At 40.5% G+C, this 17,022-nt stretch overlaps 1 protein-coding gene across 1 annotated transcript in view; it reads right to left on the bottom strand.

Moving 5' to 3' along the window:
• WWC2 (WW and C2 domain containing 2) overlaps positions 1–17,022 on the bottom strand; it is a gene marked incomplete at its 5' end in the record, with an annotated part of 166,592 nt that overhangs the window by 43,238 nt on the left and 106,332 nt on the right. The window contains 3 exons of the mRNA XM_082680484.1: positions 228–374; positions 3,397–3,526; positions 8,147–8,226. Of these exons, the coding sequence (XP_082536610.1) occupies positions 228–374; positions 3,397–3,526; positions 8,147–8,226 (357 nt within the window). The remainder of the gene's footprint in view (positions 1–227; positions 375–3,396; positions 3,527–8,146; positions 8,227–17,022) is intronic.

Raw genomic sequence — 17,022 nt, 5'->3', positions numbered from 1 at the left:
AAGTTTGAACAAAGCTATTCATATGGACAAATTCTGATATACTTTGGCACCTTGGCAGAAAAGATAAGGTTAAGATTTTTAAATCCAATCTTATGAGTATGAAATGCTGAATGCACACAGCTGGAATTTGCACCACCTTCCTGGCCCCCGTTCCATTTGCCATCGGTATTGTAATCAGGGCCCGTCAGGACAGTGCCGGGGCCAACCCTTCCACGTGGATAACTTACATCCCCGGAAATGCTTGTTTGTGACCCGGCATCCAGGGTCTGTCTGGAGAGAGATAAATGAGAGTTCACAGGACTGGATCTCAAGTCTGGCTCAGATCTGCCAATGCTCTGGTCCAAGTGAAACCGCTCCTGCAGCTTAGCAAGACTCTGTTCAGGAAATACAAAGTACTTCATAAAGCTGAACATTTAAGAGCATGAAACTTCCCCACCAGGTAAAATTAAGCTAATCTCAATGGAAAAAACAACTACTTTATCTTAGTAGGTACTTATCACTTTAAATTCTTGAAAAAAATAAGAGTAGAATATAATTTTTGCACATACACACAGGACTTTGAAAATATGTAAGATCATATTAAACAGGTTATCTTATCTTTCCCAAGACAGCCTGGGAATTATTCACCCTGTGACTAATGGTATCTTTATATTTAATACATGCATTTCTTATTTTTAAAATTCTGTTAAAAAGAAGTCTGTTTTAATAAGAACTACCCACTTTATGCAGTAGGAATTATGGAAGCATAGGATACCTAAAGCAGGCACACTTCCTACCTAGAAGACTTCTACAGTTATGCCATTTGACATCTGGACAGGATCCAGGAGATTATTTAGCTCACATAGATGTCAGAGATTAGGAATGGAGGCCCAGAAGCCACAGTCACTCAGTACCTGCAGTGATGTTTGGTTTGGGAAAGTGCCTAATCACAAGTGAACGTGACTGGTGTCGGCACCCGGGTTTTCATAGGGTGAGTTTACTTTAGAGGGAGGATGTGAGTCAGTGAGAGTATTAAAAAGGAAAAAATTTAAATTGCTACCAAAGAACCCCCGTACAAAACACTAATAAAAATGTAAGAAGCTCATTATTATCAACTTTAAGAAGAGCCAGGATTTCATCCTGATATTTAAAATTCTCACGATAAGAAATTAGAAATATCAGAGATCTGATTTTTTTTTTACTTAACCTTCTCTATTTTCTTTCAAAGGCATATTTATACAAAATGTATATGCATGAGGGATAAAACTTAAATGGTCACATCACATAATATATTATAGAAAAGAACGAAGAAACCTCTCAGGGACTTTGGACAAGTCTTTTCTATTTTTTCATGCAAACGGTGAAAAGATGTATATTTTTCAAACCTATGACCATGCACTCAATCAATTTAGTAGGTCATGACTAGTATGTTTTTTTTTTTTTTCGGTACGCGGGCCCCTCACTGTTGTGGCCTCTCCTGTTGTAGAGCACAGGCTCCGGACGCACAGGCTCAGCGGCCATGGCGCATGGGCCCAGCCGCTCCGCGGCATGTGGGATCTTCCCGGACCGGGGCACGAACCCGTGTCCCCTGCATCGGCAGGCGAACTCTCAACCACTGCACCACCAGGGAAGCCCCGATGACTAGTATGTTTTTAAATGAAATAGAAGAGACTAGAAAGTAAAATCAAAGTATATTACTAGTATTAAAAGCAGGCATATTTCTGTGAAATTTGGTGTGTGTATCTATGGTTAAAGACATTTGTATTACTGGGTTTTGATGTAAAATATACGTATTTCTTACTCTGGGTCATAGCCAAAGAGGTTCAAAAGTCATAGAAGATAACTAATGTCCCTTTCTGCTCTACTGTTGATTCCTGTATTTATTAATTATTTTTTATATTTTAGTAATTAAAAAGGAATCTAGCTTTTAAATTTAATCTGGCCTATGTATAAATCCAAAGTTTACAGAAAGAATCAAAGAGGACCTGAAATTGCTAAATTATGAGGTTCCAATTTAACTCTGTTCAAGTTCCATTAACTTTTTTCAAAGGACTTATTTTGTGCTTTTCAGGAATGACTGATTTAATTGGCAGGATCATTGCAGAACAACAAAAAGTACATCCAAGTGAAGTTCTGTATGTGTTACACATTCGTTAGAACCACATATTCTAGAGCAAGACTGCCTGGGTTTGAACCTCAGTCCTGCCACTTACCTGCTGTGTGACTTTTACCAAGTAACAACTTCTCCACACTGCTGTTTTCTTGTCTACGGGTTGAGGATAATAACAGAGCCTATCTTTAGGCTATTGTGAGAATTAAATGAAGTATTTCTATGCAAGGCAGGCAGAAGACTGCCTGGCACAAAGTCAGTATTTTAAGTCAGTCTTTTCTATTTGATCGCTTCTTGCAAGTTATTTTAGAATTCCCCAAATGCAAAATTATATGGGTTCAACAATATTCACCCACATTCAACCAGCATTTTGGAAACTGACATGAAGTAGCTGAATTTGGTACTTAAATGCAGAGGTTCTGCTTACCACGGGCTCTAACATTTTTTGAAAGACACAGACTAAATCCTCACCCAGCTAGATAAAGAACTCCAAATGTCTAAAATATTACAAAGACTTCTCAGTGCTTGTGATAATTACGAGATGGAAGGGAGGGAAGAGGAGGAAGAGATATCTCTTTAAAAAACTTGACTGTATCTGCTAAATATAGATACTCAACATGCAGAATATTGATCACTGAATGGTTGTTTTCTCTACATATAAGGCTGGGTCACTGGAGCTCAGACCCATAAGGTGAGAAGTGTACAGGTGTAACAAGGGGGTCTACTGCCATTAGCATCTCTCCCAGGGTGACTACACAGATGTCCCCCAGCTGGGTCAGCGTTCTCCCTGCCACCCCCAGCTAGCACCTCGGAATCTCCTGGGGTGGGGAATGGCTTTTCTAAGTTCCTCACACCCCTTCCCCCTCTCCTCAAGGCACCTCATCTACTTACTGACAGCAGGTGACATACCCTTTCTGTACCCTAGGCTGAGGACCACTGAGTTAGATAACCCTGCTTATCAGGGCGCCACATGAAGTTTGCAGTGAGTTACAGGGTGCACCAAGATGCTAATCTCCTTAGATGGGCTCCAGGATCCAGCAGCCCCTGTCTCAAAGGTCATCCAAAGTCTGCCTTCAAATAAGCATATCAGAACCTTGGAACCAATCCGTTTTCTTCCAAGGCAGGTGGCTGGCTCAGTGCCTGTAAAAATCTCCTACGGGACCAAATTCCGTATGGATGGGGCAGAAGTGGGGTTTGTGTGGTGGTAAAGGGCCTTCCAGACTCCGATGGAGAACTTCTGCCTCAAGGAAAGCTTCTGAGGCCCAAGAAGGTAGCAGCGTGACTTGAAAAAATGTTCCCACACATACCTGCATCAGATCTTGTTTTTCTTTTTCTCCTGAGCTAATAGCCTTTCTGATAGACTTCAGTTCAGTTAGGATGGCTTTGGCTTCACTAAGTTCATAGCCACTCTGGCCTCCAGACATTTTTTTATCAATTCTGTTAAAAGAGGAAAGGAAAAAAGAAAAATCAAAGAATAACCGAACGTACAAGTTAAAGAGATAGGAATTGGGTTTGGGGTTGTCTTGGCTAATTTTTACTACGTGACTCACACACACCAGTTTCAAGCTGATGAAGCTCTCTCCTTTCTCTTCTGATCACTTGGAGCTGAGAGCCCTTCCATCCCCCACTCCATCCCCCAGTCCACTGTCATCACCTTCAGGCTCAGGCTTTTTGCTTTCAGTCTGTTTGGGTGATCCCACTGCTGGCTGAACTCAAACCTCATCTCATGCTGATCCTGACAAAGGTTCAGGACACGGGGAAGCAGAAGGACAGAAATGCCAATAAACTGGGCGAGCACAGGAACCTCAGGATTCATCACTGCCACCTAATTTCACATGCTGCGATGTCTGTGCAAAACCTAGTACAGTGCCTACAGCTTGGTGACCTTTAATAAAGGGTAGTGATTTTTATTTATACTAGTGACTATCCTGTAATATTTGGATTGCTTGGTTAGTTTCTTATTTCTTTTTAGATATATGAAATGTATTCTTCTTTTACGACAGTTATGAGTCAAGATAAATTGCTCGCCTTGCTGAATGAGTTCAAATCTAGGAACAAGGGGGCAGCAGATGTGTTCATTTGTCCACCAATGTTGAATAAAGAGCTCCCCGATGAGCTTATTTACTGCCCCTGCAGATCTGCTCACCAAATGTCCTTACAGTTCATAGGGTCACCCTGTGTCAGAGGATTTCATGTAACCTAATCTTTGTGGTCGAACGGCCCAACCAAATTACCTAATGAAAAAAGAAAACGGTTCAACATTTTCTTCACCATCACTCTCCTGTTTCTCCCCACCACCTATGCTGCCTGGGACTCATTAGGAAAGAGCCTGGGCTTCCCTTCGGGGACACAAGCCACATCTCTGCCCATCAGCCAACAACGCTATTACATGCGTTCTCAGACATATCCTTGTCTTATCCACAGACTCTCCAGAGTTATGGCACCTACTAAATCACAGAAAACTGGCTCTGACCTAATTTGGTTTAAAACACTTAATAATTTGTATTTATTTCAACGTGAAGGGCATAGTCTGAAAAGTAAAAAAAAACTAACACAATTATTATCTTATTCACTCTTCCAAAGTTTACCCAAACAAGTGCAGTTTGTAGATAACTTGATAACTAAAATAGTACTTGTAGATAACAAGTACCATTTTAGAAAATATTTTACGATGCTGAACAAATAATTAAAGTCTTAAAGAACCCAAGAGAATAAAATTAATTTTATCATAAGGTCATTCTATAAAAAAGTATAACCAATGAAGTCACTGAATTAAACATATACGAGTGCGCGTGCACACACATACACAGAGTATTTGTGATGGGAAGGGACCCTAGAGATTACCTAGTCATGCTTCTTCCAAAAAAGAAACTGAGACCAGAAAGTCTATGCAAATTTAGCTTGTAAATTGCATAAACACTTAGCTAAGTAGCACAACTGTCCTCAACATGAAAGACTTAGGCCTGGGGCTCTTATGACTATTACATTTAGAATATTTGATAAGAACCCCAGAAGTAGTTTGAATATTGGTTGATTATATTTATTTCAGGAGGGCTTTATCAATGAAATTGCTGACACCTTTAAGTGTGTATCTACTCACTTAGTTGAGGCAAAAAGCTTATTTTAATAAGAAAAAGAATCTGTGAGATTTCATGAAACAGCTAGTAATATAGGCATCTCAAACTGTCAAAGGCAGTTTCTAAAGCCCAAGTAATTTCTTCCGATTTGTATAAAACCTTCAGAATTTAATAGTGAAACAAATCTTTAATTCAGAAATCAACTTTGACATTTGAAAATAAAAGCCAGTGAGTAGTTTTCAGAAATAAACTTTAATATTGAAAAATAAAAGCAGGGCTACTTCAAGACTGCTAATTTAAATGTCAGAGAGCTTTAAAAATAGATGAGAATTTCTCGGACAGCCACTGCTCAATCAAATGTTAAATACGACAAGAACCACCTCCATGCAGCATTCGCCAGGGAACCCCTTTTGGTCTTTCTTTCCCCTTTTCCGAACATTTCTACTTTACTTTAACTATTGCTTTTGCCCTCTACCTCCACGTTTTTCCTTTTTCTCCTCCACTTTTCATCTTCCCCTTTTTCTCTCTTTTGACCCTAACTGACCATAAAATAAAGTATCAGCATAAGTTGCTGACTTTTTTTTTTTTAAAACGAAGTACGTACTGTGCTTTTTGTTCTTGAGAAATACAATTGTACTTTCATCCCTTAAAAATTAAAGAAACATTGTTTTTGGTTTCTGGGTACCCTATAGTTAATTTTTTCCCTATATCTTACCATGCATGCCTTCCCTGGAAAATGTGTACCCCCTGAGCCAAACTTTCATAGATTCTGTATATACTCTTGGCTTGCTGGGTGTTTCAGCACTTTCCATTTTCCAGTTTTGAGTGAACACTGGAGGTGGCAAAGCGGAAATATGCTTCTCTTCCTGGCATCCACCTACACATAAGCTACACTATCGCTTAGGCCAAAGTCAACTTTGGGACCACAGTCTGAAATGAATAACGTAAAGAATAAAACTACATTCATTCATCCAGCATAAACTATTGCATCAAGTAAAATAAAAACCGGGGTTTAAATTACATTCTAATTCCAGATTCCACAAACTTTTTCCATTTTATTGTGAATAAGTGAAAAGTTACAGAATCCTGCAGTGGGATTCTGTATAAATCTTTTCCTGAAATATATTTTGTCGTAACCCAAGTAAAAAGTCCCCTTATAGTACCAGGAATGCGGTTTCTTGAAAAGTATGGTCTCTGGGTTCAATCAATTATTATTCAATCTTCTAGTAGTACGGTGTTGAACAACTGGATGAAAACAGCTTTATTTTGTCTATAGCTTTATTTTGATCTACGAGAGGAATCTGATGTTAGATATCCTATCTTTCTGCTCTTGGTTCAGCGGATTAGAATCACTGCAAGAGAAAGCCTGAATTTCTACAACAAATGTCTATTGTTTTCTTGTGGAATGTTATTGACAGATTCTTAAACATGCCTTGGATTCCTATAAAAATTGCTTGCAAGCAAACTGCTTTGAAACAATACAGCATTGTTACATCAATATAACAAAAACATCAAGTTTGGCTAACCTTTAATCCCAGTGGTGAATGAGTTATAATTTCATGTGCCTTAAAAGTATGCAACGTGTGGCTAAACGCTTCGTGGTTCTCCCACCACAAAGCCCTCCGTTATGCTGATGTACAACTGACTAAATAATACATTTAGGTGATTCCAGGTCTGTTGAGATTTTCGGGGCGCTCTGCAACCAGCTGAGGTTCTCTGAACAGGGCTGGACCTGAGAACCACATGGGGGTCTCACAGAATCTGACTTGGGCTGGAGACAAGACACAGGGATTTTTAAGAGCTCCTCAGATTATTCCAATATGCAGTCAGGTTAGAGAACCACCAGGATGGGAGCATCTGAAAGAATATCATGGTCATGATCACATGAGGTGAGTGTCAAAAATAAAACTGATCCAGTAAACCAAATGTCTGAGATGAAAGTCATGTGGCTGGTGGTCAAGAGGAGTGACTGGGGTCCCAAAATATAACTCGTCAACCAAACACACAGAACAATCAGCTTATGTGGCCTGGCCAGCGAACACGTGGGATCTTTAACGGGGTAACGCCTTGCTGCCTTGGATACTGCTAAGGGAGACAAGGAAGAACATGAGACCCGCCGATCAGGGAAGCCCCTATGAATCCTGCATTGCTACGGGGGGCACTGAACTGGGCAGCAAGGAGGAGGGAAGGGAAAAGCAGCTGGATGCCTTTCAAGGGATGATGTCTTCAACCCTCCCTGGGGTTGTGTGCTGGATGAACCATCGCTGCTTCCCTGCATCGGAGACCCTGGGGTGGGCACTGCAGGAGCTGGAAGGTCTCGGTGTGCCTGCTGGGGTTCAGTTAGTCTGGGCCTCGTCAGCAGAAGAGCAGTGGCTTCCAGGGGCTGGGAATGGGGCAGGGATTTCCAGATCCTGCTACCTTCCGTCATCTCCATTCTCACTTGACTCAGCTCGAGCTGGAGCCAGGGTCCAGCAGACTTCAGCATGGAGCAGGAAAGGGCAGAGGGAACACGGGAGCTGAGGCACTCACTCAGCCCCTCTGCAGACACCCCCGACTTGCCCCCTGAGATCAGACAGCATTAGGTCCCCCTGGGGCTGCCAGAGGCGGACAGGCCCCGAGCCCGGGGCTCGGCGGGCGCAGGCTTACAGAGCCGAGCCTCCGGAGAGAAGGGGGAGGCCCTTCCTGGGCTCGATCTCCTGGCTCTGCCTCAAACTGAGAGCAGGCTGGCAGGCCCAGAGACGAAGCTAAGTTTCTCACTTTGGTTTCCTTGGATCGCCAAAGATTAGTGAACATTTCACACCTATTCAAGTGTATAGATTTTCCCAAGATTTTTGCTTTTTTTTTTTTGGTGCAGAGCTTTGCACTTCGTATTCTACTTCTCTTTGAGAAAACTCTTATGTAATCTATACTTCTTTTTCCTTTGTATCGGTTCAGGGGCTTTGGATTATTCGAGAGTCAATTTCAGTATTTTCATACTCACTGTTTCAAGGTTGCAAAGCCTTGTTCTTTATAGAGCAATTCTTGCTTCATCTGTGACAGTTCTCGCTTCAGCTTTTTAACCTTTTGTGCGAAATCAATGTAAATATGAATCAGCAACACAGTTTAAAAAGGTAATCTATTAGTAAACCATTAAACACATAAACACAGCCACTAGTTTGACACTGACTCGACTAGTTTCTCCTGGACATAAGTTCTATGGAAGGCAGATTATCAGCGATGTGCATTACTACTCAAGTTTCCTCTCATCATCGGACGTAGCAACATTGCTATGAGCCGGACATCGCGATCGTCCGCGCTCTGTGATAAACAGCCACTACGGGGAAAGGCAGGATGGTCAGCCAGGGTCTCTCGGACTCTGCGCTTGCCCTTCCTTCCTGACTCTCCAGGACCCCTGGCCACCCCTCTGTTCCCCAAACAGGCCAGGCTGTTCCAGCCTCAGGGCTTCGGCATGTGCTGTTCCCCCGGCTAAAAGGCCCTTCCCTCCCCCGGCTAAAAGGCCCTTCCCTCAGCTCTTCACTAGCTGACTCCCTGTCACTCAGCCTCAGCTCCACGTTACCTTTGCAAACAGCACTTCTCTGGCCACTGCACCCAGGCCATTGGTCTGTTTTGTTTAGTTCGCAGCATTTTCCAAGAGCTGAAATTGTCCTTGTTTCCTGTCTGTCCCCCATGGGAAAGTAAGAAGCATCACCCAGCTGTACCCCAAGCTTGTAAAATAAAACCAGGTGTACAGCAGGGGATCAATAAATACTTGTTGTCAAACTGATACAAATTGTTCTCTTCCTGTTATCTTTGGTAATAAGAATACTAAGGTTTGGCAGGTCAGGAAAATGGCACAAGCCTGGTTCAGTCACAAACTGAAGGTATTCTCATGGGTGTCAGAAACTTATTTCCATATAGTGAGTTATAGCCTTAAGTTTTAAGCACATCCTGTTGTATAGTATTTCCCTGTGTTTTGCAGTTTTACTTCCTATTTATTCTACCCATTCCACAAACACCTATTGATTCTGCGCAATGTGTCAAGTCCTGGGTCTGAAAGTGTGAATGAAACAGACCTACTGCCCTTATGTGTCTTACAGGACAACGAGGGGGCCTGGTATGGAGCAAATAATTGTCCAACGAAATAAATCTTTCCAACTGCCATAGGTGATATAAAAGAAAAGCACAGGATACTTCACGATCTAAAAGGGGGACGGGACCTAATTTAGCCTGAGGGGTTGAGGAGATGAGAAGGTTCGTGGGCTTCACTGATAGAAGGGGTCCCCACAGGGTAGAGCCTGTGGACAAACCCTAAACTGTGGGAGGGGAAACTCAGCAAGTCTCTGGGATTTAAAGAACGCTGTCACTGCTGGATTACAGAGGTGGCGTGTGGAATGAGGTGAGAATGCAAAAGGAGGCCTGATTACACAGAACCTGAAGCCATGCTGAGGATTTCTAGATCTCCTCCTAAGAACAATGAGAATCACGGAGGGATTGTAAGGCATGAGCTGCTTCATGCTTCTAAAAGATCACTGTGGAGACTCTATGGTGCTTGGACCAGAGGGGCCCAAAGGGGCCATCCTGCCTGGCGCGCGGGCCGTGCTATAGGAAAAATCCATTTTAGAGGTAGAATCAACAGGACTTGGTGGCGGACTCAATGTGGAGGGTGAGGGAGAAGATGTGTCAAAGATCACTTCCAAAATCCTGGGTATGTGAAGGTGATTTCCTGGGAGGGAGATAAAGGGTTTCTGTGAGACATTTATTTTTCTGACACCCACGGCACTTCAAGGCAAGTGGAGTATGTGGACTTGAAGTGTCCAGGCTAGAGATATAAAATAAAGAGTCACTGACATAAGGACTAGACTAGACTAGAGATATAAAATAAAGAGTCACTGACATGAGGATGCTGTTCTAAATGCACGAGGATAAACGAGATCAACTAGAGAGTGTGTACGGAGAAGGGAAGGCAGCTCAGGAACACCTTGGGCATCTGCATCGCTCACAGGTCAACGAGAGAAAGAGACAAAGTACACTGCGAAGCAGAGGCCAGAGAAGTCAGAGGAAAACAGAGAGCATCGTGGAACAGACGGGGAAAAAAGTAACCGGGGGGACAAGGCCCTATGAGGAACCAAACGACAAAGACAAGGGCTGTTGTGACACATTTGTAGACCATGAGGCACAATATTTTGGATACAGTAATGTTCAATTATTTATCTGTTAAGTTAATCTGAAGGCCTAACAGTTTGTGCCCTAAGGCACTGACATTTTATTAGGGAGAAGGAAATAGAAAGAATCGTGTTGCAAGGCCCAATTCCTAACTAAAAGAGAGGTACAAACAATGTTACTGGAACCCAAAGGAGGAGAGGACTACTTAGGCCAGGGGAGGAGGGCTGCCCTCAGAGAGAAGGATCTTGAAGGTGCTTTAATATTCATGCATAGCAACAAGCTCACTCACAGTGTCCAGTAAAGACATTTCAGTTTTAGTATCAGACTATCATCATGTCAGGAGCCATCAGTAACCGACAGCTCATTCCACATGTAATTCTACTTCTGACAGCACTCTCAAAAGCTTTTCACCAAAAAGACTAACATTTTTATTTAAGAATAACAACAGAAATCCAAAAATCAATAGTAACTGGGCTGAAACCTGTCTCTACCTTTGAAAACACAGTTGACAAAAAAAAAAAAAAAAAAACAATGGTACTATCAAGTCCTCTTGGCACAACTGAATTAAAACAATTAGCGTATCTCATGGTCATAAAATGGCACTCCACTTAAAATCATTTGGGCCGCGATGACACACCCATTTACTTTCTTTCAAAAATGATCATTGTAAATTTAACTTTTGACAATTCAGACTCTTCTCTGCTTAAGTGATGTGAGATTTTATTGTATGTTGGGTGACAATGATAAAGGAGGCTAACACCTGTGTTTTCTTCCACATCATTTACTTTACCTACAGTTGGCTGAAAGCCGCTGCTTTCATTTTGGGGAGTCTTCTGAGTGGATTACCTGAATGATTTCCAGCTGCCAAATATCAATGTGCATTTTATTTTGTTAAGGATGAAAAAGTTTGATTCTATTATAATGATAAGTGAAAACAGATACTGCTATTTCCAACCCAACATTATTTCCGATTGTTTCTGGTTTTATGAGTTTGGTCTTAACTGTTCAACACCCTTTCTTCTCAGAGAACCATTTGGCATCGTTAGCTATTGGAGGATCACTGTTTCTACTCTCAGTCTCCAACCCACTTTCAAATGTAGGACACAGAACATGAAAACAAGCGTCCTTAGATCCCAGCTAAGGGTTACGCTAATGCTGATTTGCACGTTTAACACAATGTGGACTCTACTTGGAGACAACAGTGAGAGCTAAAAGGCCAAGCACTTCAGGTATTCCAGGTACTGTGCTTTCAACCCTCACAACTACTCTAGTAGATGGATACAGTTTTAATTCTTATTTTACAGGTGAGGAATCTCAGACCTAAAGAGAATAAGCAAGTAACCTGCTGAAGGTTACCCTGCTACTAAGCAGCAGAGAGCGGTCTAGAACCCAGGAGAATGTTTTAAAACTACAGTTATAAAAGTTTTAGTTATTAATGGCGTGATAATATATATAAGATCAAAGACAAACTAGAACTGTAGCAAAATGACCTAAATAAAGCCTATGGCCCTTATTCTACCTTAGAAAGGCCAGTATTCTTTTTTTTTTTTTTTTTTTTTCTTTTCGGTACGCGGGCCTCTCACTGTTGTGGCCTCTCCGCGGCCGTGGCTCATGGGCCCAGCCGCTCCACGACATGTGGGATCCTCCCGGACCGGGGCACGAACCTGTGTCCCCTGCATTGGCAGGCGGACTCTCAACCACTGCACCACCAGGGAAGCCCCATGTCAGTATTCTTCTATCCCACCCAAGCTGAATATGTGAAGAGCCTCACAAGCCCTAGAGCCTGTTTTTGCCTTATATCAATACGTGGTGAACTCTCTGCAGCTGGATCCAACCATCTAATTTTCCAGACCTATGTCTACGGCTCAAATCTCAAACCCGAGAGTCCCAAATCGGAGGCAGAGAGACCCACGACTTTTGCACATTCCCTGCCTTTTATACCCACTGCACCAAAGCAACTGACATTTTGAATTGACTTTAAAGTTAGTTCTGAAATCCAGAAAGAGAGTGATTCAATGTGATAAGCACGACTGGAAATCATACAGCCTCTTACCATCTCTTACAATCCTAGTGTGTAATAAGTTTTCTTTTAAAAGAAGGAGAAACAAGATGGCAATGAAGGAAAAGTAAATTCCAGAACGTGTGGACCTTGGGAAGATCACAAGACAGGCAGGGTTCAGAAATCTGCCCTAAAAGTGACCCTTGCAACATTAAAGTTACAATGATCACAGTGACATTTTACTAACGACTACTGTCCCTTCTCACCACTCCCTCCGTCGTCTTGCCAGGAGCTCCCTAAGCAAAGCCGACAAAGGGCAGCTGTCATCTTGCTCTTCTGGAAATCTTCCTCATCACCACTGCTTCCACCTCACTAAAAATCCTCACCACCCGCCTCCTCTCTCAAGTCACCCTTAAAGAAAATGAGAAATCAGCTCCAGATCATCAGAGGATTAATAATAAAAACATGTTTGACATTACTAAAGAATAGCGGGAAACAGAATCCCAGATGCTGTTAGGACCACTTGTGATGACTAATAAATGGATTCTGTCATCAGAAACGAGATGATTGAATATATGTTTAAAAATCCCAAACTTCTGTTTAACAACAGTGAAAAGGAAAAAACAAAACCTACTGAGAAAAATATGAAACATTTTTGAAATATACTACCTTGAGATACAAATAATAGATAAAAATATGGAAGGTCAACTCTAGATCTCTTTCTGCTAAATAAACCAATAAGTTGCCACATAACCCAGAAATTCCGCTCCTAGGCATAAACCCAAGAGACATGAGAACTTATATCCACATAAACACCTGTGCAGGAATGTTTGTAGTGGTTCTATTTATCATCACTCAAAAGTGGAAACAACCCAAATACCCACCAACTGGTGAATGAATAAATGAAATGTGATGTATCTGTGCAATGGAATATTATTTAGCAATGAAAAGAAATGAAGTACTGACACATGCTACAACATGGATGAACCTTGAAAGCAGTATGCCAAGTGAAAGAAGCTCACAAAAGACCACATATTGTATGATTCCATTTATACAAAATGTATAACAGAATAGGCAAATCTAGAGAGGAAGACAATAGATAGTGGTTGCTTGGGCTTTGGAGATAGAGGATATGGTTGTGCAGAATGGGCAGTGACAGCTAATGGAGTACAGGGTTCCCTTTAGGGGACACGAAAATGTTCTAAAACTAGATTGTGATGATGGGGATACAACAATAAATACACTAAAACCCACGGAAGTGTACATTTTAAACAGGTGAACTGTGTGGTATGGGAATTAATTCTCAAAAAGCTGTTAAATTCAAAAAATAAATTGGTAAACAGAAATAGAAAAGGTAGAATGTCACCAAAAAAAAAAAAAATCACCTCTTAACAAAGACAAAATTGAAAATCATGGTATCATTATATATCACTTAAACTAGCAAAACAAATATTAATACAAATGATAAACACCTGGTCAAATGGCTTCCTATTTCAGATTAACATCCGAAGTCTACAGTGGTCCCCAAGGCCTATGAATTCTGTCTTCATCTCATTGTCTAGGTTACCTCTCTCACCTCCTCTCTTACTGCTCTCACTTTCTCTCTCCATATATTGTGGCCACATTTGACTTCTTATTGTTCTTTGAAGATCCCAGACCTTCTCTAACATCTGGACCTTTACACCGGCTCTTCCTCACCTAACTTCACCACCTCTGTCTAGCGTCTGCTCAAATGTCACCTTCTCAATGAGACTTACCTTAAATACTCTATACAAAACTACAGCCAGCTCTCCTTCTTCATCTCTCATGCCCTGTTATACAGCAATTATTTTTAGTTAGATTGATTTTTTTAAAAAAACAAACCATGACTAGAAGCTGAATTTATCAGAATGCTTTCTCTGTATCAATTGGAATGATTAATGATTTCTGTTTACTCTGTTAGTGTAGTGAATAATTCATTTTCAAATCCTAGACTGTACATATCTAGGATAAGCCCAACTTGGTCCTGACAAACTATTTTTGAATGTTCCTGCATCTGGTTTACCAATATTTTGCTTAGGATTTTTGTATCTAAGCTTATGAATATGGCTGGCTTATTTTTTCCCTCATATTATCTTGTCAGAATTTGGTTGTATTAGCCTAATCTTCAGGGTGTATCTGGAATTTCACTGATAGTAACAGGGCTGGTCAGATTCTTTCTTTCATCTGGAGTCATTTTTGGTCAACAATATCTTAGTAATAACTTATTCATCTCATCTCAAAATTAAAATGTAAGAGTATAAATTTACTCAAAATGTCCTGTCATTTCTTAAGCATCTAGAGTTTTATCTCTTCATTCCTTGTATATTTTTACTTGTTTCTTTTCTCTCTTATCAATCCTGACAGACACCTGTCAATTCTATTATTCTTTCAAAGAACTAAATTATGCTTTTGTTGATCTCCTCTATTATAGCCATGTTTATTATTTAAATAATATCTTCCCTTAATTTTATTTCCCTTCATCAACTGTCTTCAGATTTATTCTGTTGTTCTTAGATGGAATTCACTGTTCATTAATTTTAAGACTTTCTTATTTTCTAGTATATGCATGCAAGGCTAAAACTTTTCTCCAATTCTCTTCTGACACTACTAACAGTATTAGCTAAACTACAGACTTTACTTGGATCCCCCAGGATCCGACCATGTTGTCTTTACTTGTCATGTCTCCCTAGACTCCTCCAATTTGTGACACTTCCTCAGTCTTTTCTCATCTTTAATGACCTGTTTGCTTTTGAATAGGTTAGATGTTTCATGAAGTGTACCTTGGGTTTGTTAGATGCTTTCTCATAATCAGACTGAGGTTATAGATTGGGAGGAAGAATATGACAGAGGTGATGTGTCCTTCTCATCGAATGATATCGGGGTACATGCTGTCAACCTGACATCACTGGTGATGTTAAACTTAATCACTTAGTTATGGTAGCAAATCCCTAGATTTCTTCACTTTAAGTTTACTGTTTTTCCCTTTCCAAACTCTACTTGTTAGAAGATAATCACCAGGCCAGTCCATACTCAAGAAGAGAGGAGTATCAAAGATTAGTGCACATGTTAAAAATCACCAGAGCTAAGTAATACATATTTGTGGGGAGATACTGTGAGGCCTACACAAATATCCCTTTTCTCAACGTTTTACTCACTAATTTTATCAAAGAGCACCCATTATTATTTAGAAGTGTATGGTTCTCCTCCAAATTAAGTAGCCTCTAAGTTTTTTAAACTTAGGAGTATAACATACCTACAAAAAAGAAAAAAGAAAATCTTAAGTAGACCATTCAATAAATGAATGGTAAAACACCCATGGGAAGGTCAAAAGTTCAAGAAGTCCCAGAAGCCATTCCTGTGCCCCACCAAATTACTAACCCTTTCTTTCTCCCCAAAGTAACCACTATCCTGACTTCCGACCCTATAAGTGGTTTTGTCTTTGTTGAACTTTATATAAATGGAATCATACAGTATGTACTGTTTTATGTCTAGCTTCATTTACTCAACATGGTGGTGTTGTAACTGTGCTCAATTATACTTGGGGGCTCATATTTTAACACATTCATTGCCCTCTTTTTTCTTCTTAGTGAAGCATTTTGCCTTATAATCTACCTATTCCAAAATTAACAAAGCTATATTAGCTTTATTTTTTTTTTTTTTAATTTATTTTGGCTGCGCCAGGTCATAGCTGTGGCACATGGGATCTTCGTTGCGGCATGCGGGACCTTTAGTTGCAGCCCGTGGACTCTTAGTTGCAGCATGCATGCGGGATCTAGTTCCCTGACCAGGGATCGAACCTGGGCCCCCTGCATGGGGAGCACGGAGTCCTACCCAATGGACCACCAGGGAAGTCCCAATACTAGCTTTATTCTGACTAGAATTTGATTGTTGCATCTTTTTTACCCATCCTTTTATTTTTAACTCTTCTGTATCTTTGTTTCTGGTGTCCCTTATAAGCATCATATAGGTACATTTTTCTTTCCAAAACCAGTCTGTAAATCTTTGCCTTTTAAACTAGAACATTTAATCCAATTACACTTATTTCTAATTATTTGGGTTTAATTTACCCATCTTACATTAAACTTTTCATTGGCTTGCCTTTTCTATTCTCTTCTCTCTTTTCCTGCTTTCTTTAGTATTTCCAATGGTGAAGAACTTCTGGTGCCATTAGTTACTTTCAAATTTTGTCTGAAAACATGTTTATCTCATTCATATGCATGAAAGATGTTTTCCTGTGTATAAAATTCTGGTTGATGGTTATTTTCTCTTAGAGCACTGAAAGTATTACCTTATCATTTTCCTTTCGTCATCACTACGGAATAGTCAGGAGTATCGCTCTAACTGTCAGACCTTTGCAAATAATCTTTTTTCCTCTGGCAGCTTTGAATTTTAACCATTATATGATTAATTTACAGAAGTTCTACTTAGTTCTTTTCCCATATATCCTTGGTCATTTCACAGTCATAGTATCTTTCTTACTCATATTTTCAATTCCTTTTTTATTTCTTGACATATTAAACACCCATATTTTACATTCTGTATCTAAAATCAACAAAATCTGAAGCATTTGAAGACCTGATTCTATTGTCTGTTTTTTTCTGCTGGTTCTTACTGATGTGACCTTGTTTCTGTGTAAATTTGTGATTTTTGGCTATGAGTTTGTACCCTTAGAGCTCTACCTGTGGAAGACACAG

This window comes from Grampus griseus, assembly GCF_964374135.1.
Source record: "Grampus griseus genome assembly, chromosome: 21".
Classification (NCBI taxonomy): domain Eukaryota; kingdom Metazoa; phylum Chordata; class Mammalia; order Artiodactyla; family Delphinidae; genus Grampus; species Grampus griseus.
Note: the sequence above shows the minus strand (reverse complement) of the source record. Positions and strands in the feature narration are given on the sequence as shown.